Source organism: Triturus cristatus, chromosome 11, assembly GCF_964204655.1.
Source record: "Triturus cristatus chromosome 11, aTriCri1.1, whole genome shotgun sequence".
NCBI lineage: Eukaryota > Metazoa > Chordata > Amphibia > Caudata > Salamandridae > Triturus > Triturus cristatus.
Genome location: NC_140594.1, coordinates 71,658,251 through 71,676,984, shown reverse-complemented (window position 1 = coordinate 71,676,984; position 18,734 = coordinate 71,658,251). Strand labels below are relative to the sequence as shown.

Below are 18,734 nucleotides of genomic sequence, written 5' to 3'. Positions count from 1 at the left end.
CTGCCTACTGTGTGATAATTTTGCATCTTGAAGTATAAAAATGTGTTAAAATGAAATTAACAAGCTAATGTGTATTTCTGAGATATGCCCTGCATACTAAGGCAAACACAAGGTGACACACAGGCTTTTCCAAAATCACTTCAATGATATGAAATGTATTTAAATGTTGATCCCTACCTACATTCACTCAGCTGTATAAGATACATACTGGAATTGGCAACACTTGGGTAATATATTTGATATAAATAATATAAAATGATCATAAAATGTGTTAAAATCATGTTGGAAATTTTAACTGGGACTGAACTGACACATTAGTAAGAGGTGCATTTTTATCAAGAGACAGTCATGTGCAAAGGTACACAATAGTCTCACTTTTAAGACCATGGGACCATTGCCTGTTTTCTGGGTTAACGTGTTGCATTGTGCACTAGTTTAATATGGCTACAATAGGATTATCTTCACTCTTCCATCATCCTGACTCAGGCCCTGCCTGGGTCGAAACTCTTCCATGAGCATAGTTAGAGCTCAAGAAACCACTCAGGATTTAATGAATTATGGGAAATTGGCGCCCTTGATAAGGAGCAGACATTGAAATAAATATTCCAGGCATCATTCAACATTTCCTTCATGTAGAAAAAGGATAGTCAACACATGCTTTATGCAGGAATATATTCCCAGGAGCTTATTCAAGGCAACAGTGATGGTGTGGGCAGCGGTCCGTCTGGGAAAGAGCTCATACAAGTTTGCAGTCCGAGAAGGCGAAGCATTTTGTACGCCTACCAGCACTTCATAGTTTAAAACTGTGGATGGACAGGACAATCTCCTTGTCTTCTCCTGTGCAGTAAAAAGTACTATCTCTGGTGGTCCCTTGAGCGGATATCTGCTGTAACTGTGACAGGGGATATCCCACTCATCGTAGTTGTCTTAGTTATGGCTTAATGAATCCTCCAAAATGTTTTTACTCCTCAAGGGGGTTGGGCTGCCAGCCTCTGAGTAGCTATCGAGTGCACCTGTCGTATCACTTGTAATCAAGCTGTGGTCCACAGACGTTTCTAATTTAGGACAACAAAACCTACTGGCCATGGAACCCACAGAATACTGGTGCATTTATGAGGCATAATGAGAAGAGGTGGATGTTCCTGGCCTGTGATGTTGACACATGGTCACACGGGGCAGTATCTGAGTAATAACAGAGAGCACATCATGAAAATAACACTGATATTTGGGAATCTAACAAGTGTCCCATCTCTTCCTTCTTCTCCAGCCTCTCCAAGGTAGGCAGCCATGGAGGAGCAGCAGCAGTTCCGCCCTCTGCTGGGCAGCCTGCTCAGCCCGGACAACGCAGCAGAGCAGACCGAGGAAACGTATGAGGCTATCGCAGGCCCGTCCAAGATCACATTTATTTTACAAGCCATCAGGAATGTTGCTGCTGCTAAAGAGGCTAGAAAATGGCCGCTGTCCTTTTGCGGCAGTTGCTGTTCTCTTCTTTTGAGGAGCTCCACTCTGCTCTCCCACCTGATGTCCAGAATGTCATCAAAAGTGAGCGGATAATGGTCATTCAGGTTGAAACACAAACCAGCATTAGGAAATAAGTCTGCGACGTTGCAGCTGAACTTGTCCGTAACTTAATTGATGAAGATGGTAACAACCAGTGGCTGGAAGCGCTTACGTTTCAGTTCGTTTCAGTCAACTCTCAGAATGTGGGACTCGCAGAGGCTGCATTGCACATAATTTGTAGAACTTCCCTGCACGTTTGGAAATCAACAACAACTTTACATGGACGTCATCAAACTAAGCTGGTTCAGTGTATACAGGATCAAGAAAGTCCAACGATCAGGTTATCAGCTGTGAGGGCGCCAACGAGCACAACATACCTCTTCTCAAACACTTTGCAGATCTGCTTCCAGGCATAGTACAGGCTGCCAATGAATCTTGATGCCAGAATGATGATCTGCTGCTGAAAGCCTTGGTTGAGATTGCAGATACAGTTCCTAAATACGTGCGCTTGCAGCCTACGTTGCAGCTGAGTCTGAAGTTGTATGACGGTACTAACCTGAGTAATATGCAGCAACAACTGGCACTTAAAGGGATAGTGACACTCTCTGAGACAGCTGCAGCTATGTTGAGGAAGCATGCAAGTATTCTTTCACTGACTATCCCTCAGAAGTTGGCCATGATGGTTGATTTAGATGATGACGAAGGCTGGGCCGGAGTGCTGATGAGCTTGAAGATGATGATTTTGATACCAATGCAGTTGCTGGTGAAAGTGCATTGGGTAGAACGGCATGTTTAAGGGGCGGGAGAATAGTCCTGCCAATGATCAAAGAACATGTCACGCAGATTCTGCAGAACCCTAACTGCAAGTACCGGCATGCTGGTTTCACGGCCTTGTCAGCTATTGGAGAAGGTTGTCATCAGCAAATGGAAGGAATTCTCAGCAAGTTTGTAAACTTTGACTTGCTTTTCCTCCAGGGTGCTCATCTAAGAGGGATGCAGGCCTGCAATGCAGATGGAAAAATGGCACCTGACTTTGCACGAGGATTTCAAAAGAAATTCCATGAAAAGGTAACTGTGCCCTCCTGCAGACTATGGAAGACCAAGCCAACCCTCATGTTCAGGCCCATGCAGCGGCTGCCCTCATCTGCTTCACTGGGGACAGTCCAAAGACGCTGCTTGCCCCATATCTAGATAATCTTGTAAATCATCTTCACTCAATCATGGTGGTTAGGTTACAGGAGTTTATATATAAATACACCAAGCCAGTGCTTCAGCAGGGTGTTACTTCAGTTGCCTCGGTTGCCGACTCAGCAGAGGAGACGTTTGTCCCATACTATGACCTGTTTATGTCTTCCCTTAAACATTGTTGAAAATGCTGTTCAGAAAGAGCTCAGACTTTTGAGGGGGAAGACGACTGAATGTATCTGCCACTTTGGTCTTACTGCTGGCAATGAGAAGTTTATGGAGGATGCCTATGACGTGATGCAATTGCTATTCAAGACTAAGACGGACTCATGTGATCTGGAAGATGACAAGCCTCAAATATCCTACATGATTTATGCGTGGCCCAGAATGTGAAAGATCCCCAAGAAAGAGTTTCAGCAACACCTATCGGTTATATCGGCACCCTTGATGAAGACTGCCTCTATGAAGCCTGAAGTTGCACTGCTCGACACAAGCCATGGAGAGCATGAGTGATGATGATGGTTGGGAATTTGTAAACATTGGAGATCAGCAGAGCTTTGGCATCAAAACTTCAGGCCTTGAAGAAAATGCAACTGCGTGCCAAATGTTGGTTTGTTAAGCTGTGGAGTATACAGAGCAAGTTGTGGAACTGATGGTGCCCGATGCTTAACTTTTGCTTCAATATTGGTATCGGTGTTACTACTGCAAAGTCCATGTCCTCGCTCCTTGAATATGCAAGAGTGTGTGGTCCGGAATACTTGACTCAAATGTGGCATTTCATGTGCGAGGCTCTTATTAAGGCTACTGGAACAGAGCCAGATTCAGACGTTCTCTCGGAGGTGATGCACTCTTTTGCCAAGTCCATTGAAGTAATGGGACCCGGGTGCCTTAGCAACGAACACTTTGAAGAACTTGGAGGAGTCCTGAAAGTCAAGTTGGAGGAGCACTTCCAAAATCAAGAACTGAGGTACGATGAGGACTACGATGACCAAGTTGAAGATTGTCTTCAAGATGAGGATGGTAGTGATGTGTATGTCCTCACCAAGGTCTATGATGTTTTACAGTCCCTGATCAGCAGCAGCACAGATAAAGCTTTCCCATGGTTGGAACAACTACTTCCTTTGATGGTAAATGTAATTTGTTCACACAGTCCCTGTCCAAACAGACAGTGTGGGTTGTGTATATGTGATGACATTATAGAGCACCGTAGTCCTTCCTCTTACAAATACGTAGAATACTTCTTAAGGCTGATGCTTCAGTCGATAGCAGCCCGGAAGTCAAGCAAGCATCAGCATGTGGCATTGGAGTCATGGCCCAGTTTGGTGGAGAAAACTACCTGCCTTTCTGCACAGAGGCCCTTCCACAAATGGTTAGTGTGATCCCTGCTCCAAATTCAAAAACCAAAGATGTTAATGCCACAGAGAGATCCATTTCAGCAGTTGGGAAGATAATGAAGTTTAGGCCTGATTGTGTCCATGTGGATGAAGGCCTTCCTCACCGGCTATCCTGGCTACCACCACAAGACGGCAAAGAGGAAGCCGTTCACACCTTTAATTACTTGTGTGACTTGATTGAAAGTAATCACCAATGATCCTGGAGCCCAATAACCCCAATCTGCCCAAAATTCTAAGAATAATCCCTGATGGCGTTGTTAACGATTCACTGAAGAACGACGATGCTTACGACAAAGGGCTAGTCAATGTATTCGTCAAGTATCGGCCTCAGGAGGGCTGTAGGCAGAATGCATATCACAACTGGCTACAACACAGATGAAGGCTTTACAGGACCTCCTGTGCATTGCATGAAGAGCCTGAATATCAGTACGAGACTTCTACGAGAACTAATGCAATAGGTCATACAATGTAGGCCATTCTTATACAGACCGTACCAACCACAAATTGTCGGTAGTAAGAAGAAAATATATTTCAAAGACTCATGTTTAGGACTAAATTTCATTGTAGGCTCTACAAACCACTCAGAGTATTTTTAAATGAGTAGTTCCCAGTATGACCTAAATGATGGATAGTTTGGAAATTATGCAATTTAACAAAGCTGGAAGTTCCTAAGAAGTGATGCGCGTTGTAGCAGAAAATCCTATTGGTCCAACTGGTGCTAAATGCATTCAATGGAGTGTTGTGAAGACTTGGATAGTGGAAACAGATGTTCTCTACCCGGCAAAATATACATCCAAAGTTAAAGTGAAGTAAAGTAAAGGAAATAAGCATGAAGATTTCATATTGATGTCACATTTGGTTATTGTTTTGCAAAGGGCTTGTGTATTGACTCAATGTAGAAAGCAATTCAGCTTCCGGTCCTTAAATGTGCAGTGTCTTTGGCATCTTTGACAATATCTCCCTCAGCCCTCAATAAATAATGTGGATATACAACATGATGTTTGTGTGAAACTTAAGTGCTTTTCTGATTTACTCATTTAAGTTTGAGGCTCCCAATTAAAGTTGGAAGTGGGAGCCATACTTCCAAGCTTGAATAATTTGTTAGGAACTGAGATGTTAAATGGATTTCAAGAATGGGCTCTTTGAGGAATGGTCTCCACATTCCTTTAAAAGTATTAGCAGCATTTATCTTTACACACATTTTTGTTTCAAACTTGTTCAGTTCATTGAACTCTGAATGTTTATTGGTGTCTACATTTATGTTATGTTCATTTAATTTAATATAGTGCAGTACAGAATACCAAATTCGATCCATTAAGAAATGCTAAATTGCCTTCCTTATGAAGAAAGGCAGATACGGAATCGCAAAACGTGATTTCTACCCAGTAGAAATCACATTTTGTGATTCCCTAAATAGAAAATAGTACATAGGGACTTCCTATATGCAATTTCCTAAGCACATGCACAAAGCATGCGAATTGGGCATTTATAAAATGCTATTACCATTGACTCCAAGTCGATGGTAACCATGGTAACCATGTGCAATTTTAAAAAATGCACCCAAAATGCATTTTTAAAGTGCCATGTAGAGCACATGCCCATAGGGCATTTCCACTCTTTACATGTTCACCTCTTTTTAGGGGGTGGGGGGTGCATCAAGGGTGGCCTTAGGCCCATAGGCACCCTTGGTTGTGCATTTATTACTTTGCAATTCCCTATTAGGAAATCGCTAATTTGGAAATGCAAAACTATTCGTACCTATGGGCCTTTAAGGCCCATAGGAGTGGATGGTTTAGCATTTCCAAATTAGCGATTTCCTAATACCTATTCCTACTCTGTAGGAATCACTATTACGAAATCTCTATTTTTGTGCATCCCATTTTGCATTTCCAAAATAGCGATTTCTTGGGATTCGCTATTTTGAAAATGCCAAATTGAAATATCGTACATATGGCCCTTAGTACTAAGGTCACTCATCTGAACATGTATGGACTGCATTGCAAAAGACATTCAAGGCTATGAACTCTGTAAGTTTTCTGTGGATTGTATTAACATTCTTACTTACATACAGACACATGCATCAAGCTAGGATTTTGCGAGTCCTTAATTGTGAATATTAAGGATTCGTAATTAAGGACTCGCAAAATCCTAAGCATGTAGGAATCGCTATAATAATAGCGATTCCTACACATTCCCTATTTGCAACTCGCAAATTGCGAGTCGCAAATAAGGAATAGCTTCCCTACAGGCCCATAGGAATGAATGGAAAATTGCGCATGCAATTTCAAGGGTGCATGGGTGTCAAAAGGACACCCTGTTGCACCCCTGAAATTGATCCGTGCACATATGTTGCGCACACACATGTCCCAAGGACATGTGTGTGTGCAACCTACAACTTTAGTGCATTTTTCAAAACTTTCGCTATTTGCCATGTTGTATGATTCCACGGTAAATAGCGGGCCCAAATAGTTCAATCGCTATTTTTAAAGGCATCTTGCATTGCATTTAAGGAATCTTACATTGCCAGGGGCAAGTTGTTTCATGCATCGCAAAAGCTATTTTTGTGATCGCAAATGGCCGATTTTTGTGAAACGCACCGTTTGCGATGGCAAAAAGCTTTGATGCATGTGCTTGATAGTTCTAGAGACTTTGCAAATGTGCTGGGATCTTGCTGTACATTTGAGCGTCAATTTTATAATTTCCAAGACTCAGTTTTCAAATGTGAGGTTTTTACATCCAGTGTTTGTTAAACTTTTCCTGCCGGTGACCCACTGAAAATCTAGCCTGTAGCAACTTTCTTTGAAAAGCCTCAACTTTTTAGTGTTCAGAAGCCTGCGGTCAAAGCAGTCAAGTTTTGTTGTTTGCAACTGAAAACAAATAGATTTAAATGGTTTTACTAAACTGGTTTGCAGTGTTAGATGGAACAATTTTATGTGAAAAATTTGCTCCTCAAAATTTCTGACAGCTTGTTAACTTTTATTTCTTTTTTATTTAACAGGTAGGCGGTGTACAGCTTTTGAAGCATTTCATCCTTTTAATGTTTTATTGTCATTCAAAATACCATAACATTAATTTTTTTGCAGTTAAAATATATATTTTCACATGTCAATCAAACCAGTACTAAAAACAAAAAGTTGATATTTGAGGAGAAAAAGAGAGTATTCTCAAAAAATGAGAAAGTTGAATGCCTATGTTAGGGTTGAGATTGCGAAATTGCAGGTTTATGTTTGAGGGAAAATGTGTTCATTTACCAAAAATAAAAGGCTACTACCTGAATACAACAGTTGCATATTTTTGGAAAATGACAGCTGGGATTTAAGGACGTGTGCTCATTTATCAGAAATTTAAAGGTGGTATCAGAAGGAAAAATATGTGCCTTTCAAAAAATGTAAACAGCTAAAAATGAGTTTGTGTGTCAACAATAAAACCTCCTGTTCTCAGGAAATTAGAAGATGATACTTGGATCAAAACTGTTTTTTCCCCATCAAATATTTAAACACAATATTAGAGTCATAATCATGATAAGTGTGAGACTCATATTGCTGGTGGTATTTCCTTTGTATCAAATGGCACGTGCTGCTATCACTTTAATTCTATGAATTCATTATTCATGCTTTTTATGACATCATGAGCATTGGCCCCATAGAACAACCCTGGAATCCCTTTTGTTACACCATCTGGTGTACTTGGTCCTTTTTGAAGGGTCATCCCTGAACTTTTTGCCTTCCTCCTAGTCTTTTTTCTACATACACAGTGAGAACAGTGGCAGGGTATAAGATGCTGCACCAATTACGAAACATTATAGTTGCCCTGAGGAAGCCTGAAAGGGTGAAACACGTTGGCTGTTTTGCTGCTATACATACAAAACTGAAATAGAAAAAAGACTAAGAACATTTCCGGCTACAGAAATCATTTATTCTGTCATCGGCTGTGATGAATGAAAGAGATTAACTCTTTGGTCATTATAGCATTGCCTCTCCCTTCTTTCTGTATAACTAGTCTTTTTTCTGACCTGGTGTTGGTGGTTTTAGGACTCTGGGCAGTTTATCACTGCTGTCCAGTGTAAAGTGCATGTGCTCTCTATGGTAAACATGGTAATATTGCTCTACACCTGTTTGGCATATTTAATTTACCTGTCAGTCCCTTGTAAAGTGGTATCTCAGATACCGAGGGCCAGTAAATTAAATGCTACTGAGGGCTTGCAGTGCTGATTGCGCCACCTACCAAAGTAGCCTTTCAAACCTGTCTCAGGCCACTGCAGTTTATTGCCGCTGTGACGTGGCACATAAAGTGGGTGCCACGTCTGTGACCCCCTTTTTCTACATATCAGTCACCCCTAAGGTAGGCCCTAGCTAGCCCTATGGGCAGGGGGAATTGTAGGTAAAAGGTAGGACATGTACCTTAATTGTGTGACATGTCCTGGTAGTGACAAACAGCCCTTTTGGTTTCTCACTGCAGTGAGGCTGCCCTCTCATAGTAATGCATTGGGGATTCCCTGATAAGCAATTCAGTGGTAATTTCTAATATGAGAGTAGCAGCGTGGTCAAGTTTGGTATGTTTGAAATGGTAATAATAAATGCTGCGTAATGGTGTACGCAGATTTATTATCACTATTTTAGAAAGGCCACTTTTAGAAGTTAGCATTTCTGTGTGCTATGTGTCTTTGTGCCTGTCTAATGTGTATTGCATGTCTGGCTCTGGAGTGACAGAGACTGGTAAGGTGCCGTGGCTCCAGAGGGGCTGGTTGAGTCAGCGCTAGGCTGAATAGGCAGATCTGCATTTGGAGTAGTGGGAGGAGTATAGGTCTGTGCCTGCCTTGTTCAATGCTGGCTCCGCCCCCTGTGGTGTGTCTGGGGCGAGGGCCTACTCTGACCATGAGGGTGGTTGTGCCCTGTAAACAAAGGTTGGAGTGCCCCCAGAACTGGTTTGGACCGGGCCTAGGCCTGTGTCATGGGGAGAGAACAAAGGCATGGAGGTATAAGTACTGGGGCTGTGACCCCATGATGTGTGCTTTTTGGGGGATGACTTGGAGCTGCAGGACTGGTGGGCACCAGGAGGAACCACCACAAAGGCCCCCCTCTGCTAGAGGGCCCTGTGCGCTGGCCTGCCTGGGCCCAGCTCTGCCCCTGAGGACTTTGGGGCTTGGCATGTGGGGTGCGTTCTGGACTTTGCGCTTTTGAGTCTGTTCCCCAAGGAGAGGGCTTGCGCAGAGCTGATTTAAGGAGGGGCGCTTTTCTGCAGCATGGGCATCGCTGCCCACCCCTCCGTGGCCTGAGCCCAGGGTGTGGGCTCACTTTGCCCTGGAGCGAGTGTTGTGCTTCGTTGTTTAGCGCTCAAGAGCGCTGTATCCTGCAGGCGGTTTCCTTTAAAAATACCTGTAGGCAGCTGTGGCTTTGCTACGTGGACCCGGGTTGCGGCGAAAACCCGAAAGTCCTGGTCGGGATTGCCTGGGGATATCAGGAGGCCGGCAGGAGCCTATCCCACAGTTGTGCACACTGAGGAGCGGCCAAGGCTGCTTGTTGTTGAACCGCTAATGAGCAGAGCCTCCAGCGGGAAACCGGAAGGCAGGCAAAGATTGCCTGGTTGTGGGCGGGCTCTCAGGAGAACATGGAGAGCCCCACGGAAGTCAGGCAGAGTTGTGGCCTGGTTGCGGGTGGGGCTCCCGAGATGATGAGGAGAGCCCCGCGTGTCCGCCCAAACTGAGAGAGGCTAAACCGGAGCCTTGCGGGCTCTCTTGCCACACAAAGAGAGAAAGACTGCGCCGCACCAAGACAAGAGGGAGCAGCAGGAGGAGTCGGAGCCTCGCAGGCTCCATTTCTGCACCTTCCCGACTCTCCCCCACCATGTAGAGGGAGAGGCGGGTCCCCGCAGATCGCCGGTCACAATAAGGAGACCTGACGAGGTCTGAAGAGGTCCAGTGAGCAGGGCCTGCAGGGCATCCTGCCGGTGCCTGATTTCAGCCAGATTTTCGAGCCGGCTGACAAATTTTCCCAGTGAGTGGGGCATAGAAGGCACGCTGTTGGTGCCTGGTAGCTTACACAGATGCGCCACCAGATCGCGGGCAGCTGCAACGTTGGGGGTATAGTGACCAGGGTGAGTTGCACCCTCTCCACCATTATAGCCAGAGGGCCAGTGGAGGCCTTGTGTCAGAAGGGACACGCACAGTAGGCAGAGCCCTTGCTTTTGAGAAGGGGGCATTGCGGGGTGAGCCCAGGAAAGGGCTCCCACTGGAGAGTGTCCTGAGTTGGGGACAACGACATTGAGGGGCATGGGGCAATTCTGCTAATGCTGAGGTGCATTGCTAATGTGATGAGGCCTAATATGGTTTCTGCCTGATGTGATTATGCATACTGTGTTTATGCCTAATGTTGATGCATAATGTATTCATGTCTAATGCTTATGCCTAATGCTAATACCAGTAGTTACTGGTTATTTTATTTTCACTACTTGTGATTATAATAGTTCTAACAGTGGCCCGATTGGCTCTGTCATGTACATAATCCTCTGTAAAGTATTTCCTAGTGCCAGGTGGCACACTGTACGTTTGTGGTTATGTTTCTAATGTGTTTATGGATAATACAAAGGCTATTTTTACATAACCTTGTGTGGAGTTTCTTTTGTGGTGTGCCTAGTGTGTCGCTGCTTTATGTGTGTTGCGCTAACGCTTTACACATTGCCTCTGGGATAAGCCTGACTGCTTGTGCCAAGCTACCAAGGGGGTGGGCAGGGGTTATCTTCAGTATGTAACCCTTTTGCCCTGACTAGAGTGGTGGTTTCTGCCTGGCTTGGGCGCATGCCCTAGCCAACCAGAAATCCCATTTCTAACACCATCATATAAGCTATCGGTAAGAAATAGTGTCTAATCACATCTCTATGCGAGCAAGGAAAGACTGTAGCTTAGAAATGAGGTCTCTCTAAATCCGTGCCAAGGAACCATCACTTTGCACAGTTCAACCATTACTCACCATGACCCATTTCTTACACTCAGTGTCTACAGCTCAATGGAATCCTGCCACGTGCACTCAAGCACTCACAGAAGCCCATTTATTCTGAAGCCCTCTCAAAGAGGGTTATTCTTCTCAATGGGAATGTCTGACAGCATTGATTAAAAGCGGTATTGAAACATAGCCATGCGCAAGCTACCAGGCGGTCTCGCTTTGAGTTCGCGAGCAGCTATGGCGTAGAGTAGCTGTGTAACTTATTCTGGTGCCATGGCACTGAGTGTCTGGGCTGCTTACCTCTCCGTAAGTGACCGTAGTGTTGTACACTCTCATTTCCGGGTACACATTATCCAAGTACCACTTAAAACTTCGGCATGCCAGTCGTTGACGAAGCGCGATCCTCTCCGAGACATCGCCAAAGTCTACTCCTGGGTTCTGTAAGAAAGAGAGAAAACCAGGGACATTGAGGCATTGAACAATGAAGCGGAGACATTGCATTGACATTATATTACTAATGAACAGTGAGCGCTTGGGCCTTCAGGTTCTAAGGGACAGCAGTGAACTCTACCTGATAGGCAGTGTAGAACGGATTACATAAATGCGCAGGAGCTTCCTGCTGAGAGCCAGGGCTGTTAACAGCTGTTAATGCCTCACTGCATGTGGGCGATAAGGCTATTAGTATCTACGCCACCGATGCACCCCTACAAGCAGACAAAGAAGTAAAATGTCCACATCATAATCCCTCAGCATGCTCCAAAACTTGTAGCCAAAAAACAGTAGTTCACTTGCCAATCTTGCATCATCACTCATCACCAATAATAAGGTTCTGGATTAACCCTATACTTGTTGATGTTTAGTTGCACTGTAAAACCTATTGTACTGGCTGACCCCTCTATGGTCAGCATTGTAAGCAATCTGATTGGCCAAGCAAAGGTCAGCATTCCAGATACTACGCTTCCTCTAGCAACAGCTGTAGTACAGCGCCTAGAGGGATCTTTCATTGGGTTGGACACACCGTTGAACTTAGAAGAGGATAGGCTCCTCCACTATGTCTACGGAGCCCATCTAAGCAGAGCTCGTTGTACGAGGGGGCGGGTCCTGTTGTATGGCACGGGACACGGTTGGTGTTAGTAAAAATATGTGTTCTGCTTCTTTGAAAGTTCCAGAGAAGAGCTTACACTCTAGTAACTCATAGCATTGGCACATGGGTTCTCGTGAGTCTGCAGATGACACAGATTTACATTCAGAGTGAAGCAGAATCTGGGGGACACCAGGAAACTGCAAACTGTCAGAAGGAAATTCAACAGTAGAGACCTGAACAGAGATGCCTCAGATGGAAAGCCAGAAGACACATTAACCTTCTTGGTCTTGGACCCATCTCTTTCCGCTTAAGCTTTGACTGTCCAGTGTCACTGCTCATGAAACTCAGTGGGCTAATGGGGTGCTACTTAGCAGTTCAGTGAGCTTGTAGTAGTTACTGGCTGCTATGGTTCTAGAGACAACAGCAATGCTTGTTGCAAAGAGTGTCATTGAGCTTGCCAAGAATGTCCAGACAATCCATCAGGTATAACAAAATAACCAGGAAACCATACAACCGACTTTACTTCCAAGAGGTGTCCTCCCCAGGGTCTCTATCCATGTTCAGTTGTAGCGGCATGCTACTCAAAGTCTTGGATAAGTAGTAGGTGAGTAGTGAGACTGTAACTTGCTAAGGTCTATCTTGGGGACCAATACTAAATGGGAAAAGATCACTCAAACAGCCTTTTAATTGAGACTGATGGCCCACAATCAGAGCCTCTTGTTATGCTGATCTCACATGGTTTTAAGGGCGTTGCAGTTTATATAACCAGAGCTTCTTAAAGGAACACCAGGCCACAGCACTTTAAAAGATTTTGCAGCTCACAATATTGCTACTTCTGAACAGCAGGACTGCTGGCCCTGAAGGAATTCTCACAGATTTCTGAAAGACCTTTGATAAGCCTCTAGCTCGTGTACTTTTTGGAACATTTGAGTCTGGAAACCATTGCAATTCAAGGAAAAAGCTGCACTTTAGTGCCAGTCAAATTGCTACATTTCACTAGATGTATCCGAGCAACAGGCTCACTCTCATATCCTCCAGGCAAAGAATAATCTAGTTCAGGGCACACCAAGTTAACTCCTCTTTTGCTGCGAGTGACTACTGTCCACTGAGCAGGGTGATAAATAAATGCAGTTGTGTCAGCCATTGATTACAGATGTAGGAACTGCCTTTTCACCTGTAAGCCAAATGGGTAGAATACAGTATTGACCTCTCTGTCACAAAGGGTTCTGTCAGGCTCTTTTACAAGGGCCCTTCACTCTGTGTGAGGGATGGGCACAGCCTTGTATGCGTGCTCTGTGGCTGTATGGCAGGATGAACAGCGGGTGGGTGGCTAAGTGTGACTGCAGGAACAAAGGAGTGTGTTTGAATCTCTAATCTTCACCAAATAGAAGATAGACAGAGCCTGCCAGACAGACATATTAATTGTAGGAAGCCATTAGACCGTTCCTGAGAGCCCTGTGAACTGGACTAAGCTCTTGTGAAAGGAAGAAGGGAGACGGAAGACCATTTGAAAGGCATGAAGAGTCTCTGCTCACTTCCTACTCCACTCTTCCCCACAGATGTGCGTTGTCTCAGACCTTTAGCCAGGTGAGTGAATCAGGTAACACCAAGATCTCCCCGGCTAAATCTGCTAAACAAAGGCAAGTAGCGGAGTAGACAGGGTGAAGTAGAACCCACTCCGCTGTTACCAGAAGTAGCCTACAACAGAGAGGGGCCATAGGGTCCACCTTCAATCAGTGACATTTATAGAGCGCACTACATACCCGTAGGGTCTCAAGGCGCTGGGGGTGGGGGGGTGCCGCTACTGCTCGAACAGCCATGTCTTCAGCTATCCCAGTTTTAATACAGGATGGCATCCCAGAGCAGTGCTGCAGGGATGTCTCACTGATCAGTGCCAGTAGGTCTTCAGCATTGGAGTGGGAGTGATTTCTGAGTTTCTTGGTCGCTTTCCCCCTTCTCTGAGAAGGGCAGATATAAAAGTCCTGCCACAGTCCTGCTAGAAAACTAGGGAGAAACGTACACGGAAGGAGATATTTTTGAGGATACTTAGCCCAGAATTGAGGTTTCTTGTCGCAAGAGGCCAGCAAAGAATACATTGCAGCTCCAGCAGCTATGTAACATAACAACATGGCAGAGTTCCTGTTGTGACCTTGGATCACCCCCTTTGTACCTGAGAATCTTCCCACTCAAACCTGGCTTGGACCCTGACTTGTTAGTACGAGCTCTTTCATCCTCTGGGATGCAGGTTATTGGGTCTGCAAGATCTCTGCAGAGGCCACATACCAAAGATTGTCCCATCTGGAACCGAAGGAAGTAAAACCACCTAAGCCAACATTTATCCAGAACCTCCAAGGGCTGCACTCGTTTCCTACATCCAGCGCTGGCCACCACGCACAACCCCAGCTGAAACCTGTGGGTGCATCTGGCATGGTGGCCTGGTATCAAAGGATGAGGCACTGAACCAAGGTCCAAACAGTTGATGAGAACTATGAACGTTTACAGGAAAATCGCATCTTGTCAGGAATAGTTCTAACAGTGTGGGGTACCATGCCGGGTGAGAGGCCTAGCTCTAGAATGGTCGTGCAGCCTATCTAACAAGAACAAAGAGGCCGTGGGAGGCAGAACCGGGTCACCAGAGTCTGGGATACCAGAAGACCATTGGGAGCCACAGCTTTTGGTAGCCACAGACTTTGGTTGCCGCGGGCTATTGAGAAGATTCGTGATTCCAGTTATTGGCGCCGTTTCCTATTCTACCTAGAATAAAGCACTTTCTCTTTTTAAGGATAAAGCACTGATTGGGCATTGATTTATTGTGCTCTACTGCCATTAGGCTGAGCCCTAAGTGTCTACCACCACCTCCTTGAGTAAGACTTGTGTCCCTCTGCTTCGCTATCCTGCGGATCCAGTGCTAATGGGGTGCAGTTGGTGCTCAGTTCTGAGTCTATCAGTATTGCAGCCCATGGACATTAGACATAAACAGCCACAATGCCCATAGCTGGTGCACAGTGACCCCTGCGTTCCCTGGGACTCCTGAATCACTTCTGACAGTAATCCAGGCCTACTGCGACCAATCCTTATATGAAAACTTACCACTAACAAGATTTATTGTAGGCACGGGGACATACATTCCCCACCCATTCAAAGGGACTATTAGCAGGAAGAATGCATATATAGGGACCAACTCCCTGCCCCCTGGAAACACTAGACACACGCAGAAGTTGATACTTTACAACACAAACTTATTTATTATGAACAATTAGCTCATAAAACGTATGCACTAGAATGATGGTAATATAATAATCACAGCAGTCATAATATAAAAACAAATGAACATTAAAAATTCCAAAAGCATTTAATTTCATACACTCTACTTCCTCTAATAGATGAGTCTAGCTCTTACCTGACTCCTATGAATATATAAGTATATGTTGCTATCTAATAATTGTTATCTTATCCCAGCAGTTAGTAATCTCTCGATTATATGTGTGCCAAGTCATGTGTCCATCCTTTTGTACCTTAGAGAGCTGTCGGCCTTCAGTCGGGTATCGGCTCCCTGGCAAATACCCTCTCAGCAATCATAGTCTGAACGCCACCCCTGCCAAATCTTCACTTATCTATCTATCTATCTATCTATCTATCTATCTATCTATCTATCTATCTATCTATCTATCTATCTATCTATCTATCTATCTATCTATCTATCTATCTATCTATCTATCTATCTATCTATCTATCTATCTATCTATCTATCTATCTATCTATCTATCTATCTATCTATCTATCTATCTATCTATCTATCTATCTATCTACCCACCCACCCATCCATCCATCCATCCATCCATCTATCTATCCATCTATCCGTCCGTCCGTCCGTCCGTCTGTCTGTCTGTCTGTCTGTCTGTCTGTCTGTCTGTAGATAGATATAGATATATATATACCTTCCCTTTAGGGATTCTCCCTGGAGTAAGGTGGGTCTGCTCCCTGCAAGTCCGCTCATCTCATCACTGTGTTTTCTGGGCACAAATGACTCTGACAATAAGGTTTATGTTCAAATGGCAATCTCACACACACACACATAATAGTATTTTATTGTAAAATATTAATTTTGTATGCCCTAGCCTTTCTCACACATACTCTAATAGAGTTAGTGTTTCCATGTTTCTATCTAATAAGCTCTGGCTTGTATGTAACATGTATGCAGTATATGGAAAAGCCGCCACTCACCACACCAGCTGTACACTAGGAGCAGGGGCAGGGTGTGTATGTACTTCAGATGTACACTGGCAGCAGAGGCAAGGTGTGTGTAAGTACTCCAACTGCACTGTAGGAGTAAAGTCATGCTGTGTGCATCTACTCTGAATCAAAACTAGTGGTGGGACATACTCCAGCTATACTAGTAGCAGAACAGGCCAGGTGTGTGTATTTACGTCAGATGTCGACAAGGAGTGGAGGCAGGGTGTGTGTGTGTATTTTGACACTACACTAGGAGTGGAGCATGTATACGTATTTCGGCTGTACGCTCGGAGTGGAGGCAGGGTGTGTGTGCACTACTCTCGCTGTACAGTATGAGTGGACGCTGGGTGTGTTTGTGCACTCCAGCAGTGCAGTAGTGGCGGGAGCATGGGATGTGTATGTACTCATTCATCATGCTACGGGTAGAGGCAGGGTGTGTTTGTGCACTTCAGCAGTGCAGTAGTGGCGGGAGCATGGGATGTGTATGTACTCATTCATCATGCTAAGGGTAGAGGCAGGGTGTGTTTGTGCACTCCAGCAGTGCAGTAGTGGCGGGAGCATGGGATGTGTATGTACTCATTCATCATGCTAAGGGTAGAGGCAGGGTGTGTTTGTGTACTTCAGCAGTGCAGTAGTGGCGGGAGCATGGGATGTGTATGTACTCATTCATCATGCTAAGGGTAGAGGCAGGGTGTGTTTGTGTACTTCAGCAGTGCAGTAGTGGCGGGAGCATGGGATGTGTATGTACTCATTCATCATGCTAAGCGTAGAGGCAGGGTGTGTTTGTGCATTTCCGCAGTGCAGTAGTGGCGGGAGCATAGGATGTGTATGTACTCATTCATCATGCTAAGGGTAGAGGCAGGGTGTGTTTGTGCATTTCCGCAGTGCAGTAGTGGCGGGAGCATAGGATGTGTATGTACTCATTCATCATGCTAAGCGTAGAGGCAGGGTGTGTTTGTGCATTTCCGCAGTGCAGTAGTGGCGGGAGCATGGGATGTGCATGTACTCATTCATCATGCTAAGCGTAGAGGCAGGGTGTGTTTGTGCATTTCCGCAGTGCAGTAGTGGCGGGAGCATGGGATGTGCATGTACTCCTACATCATGCTACGGGTAGAGGCAGGGTGTGTATGTGTACTCCAGCTGCATACGTAAAGACTTTCGCCTCTTTGAATGTTGTTGCCTCAGCGCGTCCTGCGGCGGCCATGTTTATTGCACTCAATGGACCGCTCATTCTTCCATCTGACGTCTTTTACAGGCTCCTTCCGTGTTGTTCGATGCAGTAAGCGGCATTCAATGGTAATCTCGCGCACATTAAGACAAATGGTGCTTTTCTGTCAAAACCGTGATTTGAATGCACAGTGTCAGCTCAGTGTGGAGCTCAATTTACTGAGACCACAAAGTGCAGCATTAACTTGGAGCGTGATGGGGGCTCGCTCTCTCTGTACAGAGTTGTTGCAGGGAGAGGTCCAGACACGTCTAGCCCCCCCCCAAAAAAACTGACTTAGACCAGACCTCGTACACATCCCCCATCCGGCCTACCCTACAGGATACCGAATCTTGAACCTATCTCTGACCGTGGTGACTTAGCTTTTTGGCCGATGCCCGGTGGAGCTACTTGATAGCTATAGAGGAGATGGGCTGTGGGCTACCCCTTCGACCGTCACCTACCCAGCCGGACATTGGTCAGACCTTACTTCGTTTCTCCGTCGTACTCTCCCTCCTACCCCTTTACTCCACCACTTTCTCCTTTACGCTCCATTTATCCCTCCTCTTTGCTCTCTAATTGTTTTCTCATTGAGACCTAGCCGCTTGACTGATGCCCGGTGGAGCTGCCTCATAGCTATATAGGCGATAGGCTGGGGACTTCCTCCTCGGCCGTCACCTACCCAGCCGGACTTTGGGCAGACTTTTCTTCGTCTCTCCATCCAACCTATCTCCATTCTTTCTCCCTCTGACACCTTTACCCCACCCCCCCTTTCCCTTCTAAGCTCCATTTATTTTGTCTTCCGACGCTCTTGAAATGTTTTTCTTGTAACTGATGTAACTTGTAACTGATGTAATTCTATAATTTTGTGGATCCTTATGTAAAGCGCTCTGATACCTCCGAGTCTAGTCAGCGCTATATAAAACTCAAATAAATAAATAAATAAAAACCTAGGGTAGAGGATGTAGACCTCCCCTTACAGGAGAAGGGAAAGAAGGCACGGGCACTAGGAGCCAACTCCATTTTCCGGCCCTTTTAAGGTCCTGTGAGATTGAGATAGGTTCATTAGAGGCTGGAGGGAGTTCTTTAATGGCCGGGTCAGGTCTGTACTCTCTAGACTAAGCTCCTGACAGACCAGGGCAAGATCTTTCAATGACAGGCAGGATTTGTAGAGGCTGGGGTATGTCCCTTACAGG

General features: G+C 45.2%; 1 protein-coding gene and 1 pseudogene across 2 annotated transcripts in view; one reads left to right on the top strand and one right to left on the bottom strand.

Moving 5' to 3' along the window:
• GALNT9 (polypeptide N-acetylgalactosaminyltransferase 9) overlaps positions 1-18,734 on the bottom strand; it is a 763,825-nt gene that overhangs the window by 112,313 nt on the left and 632,778 nt on the right. For both annotated transcript variants that reach the window (XM_085633497.1, XM_085633498.1), the window contains exon 8: positions 11,318-11,455. In XM_085633497.1, the coding sequence (XP_085489623.1) occupies positions 11,318-11,455 (138 nt within the window). The remainder of the gene's footprint in view (positions 1-11,317; positions 11,456-18,734) is intronic.
• LOC146783253 (importin-5 pseudogene) lies at positions 1,288-4,490 on the top strand (annotated as a pseudogene).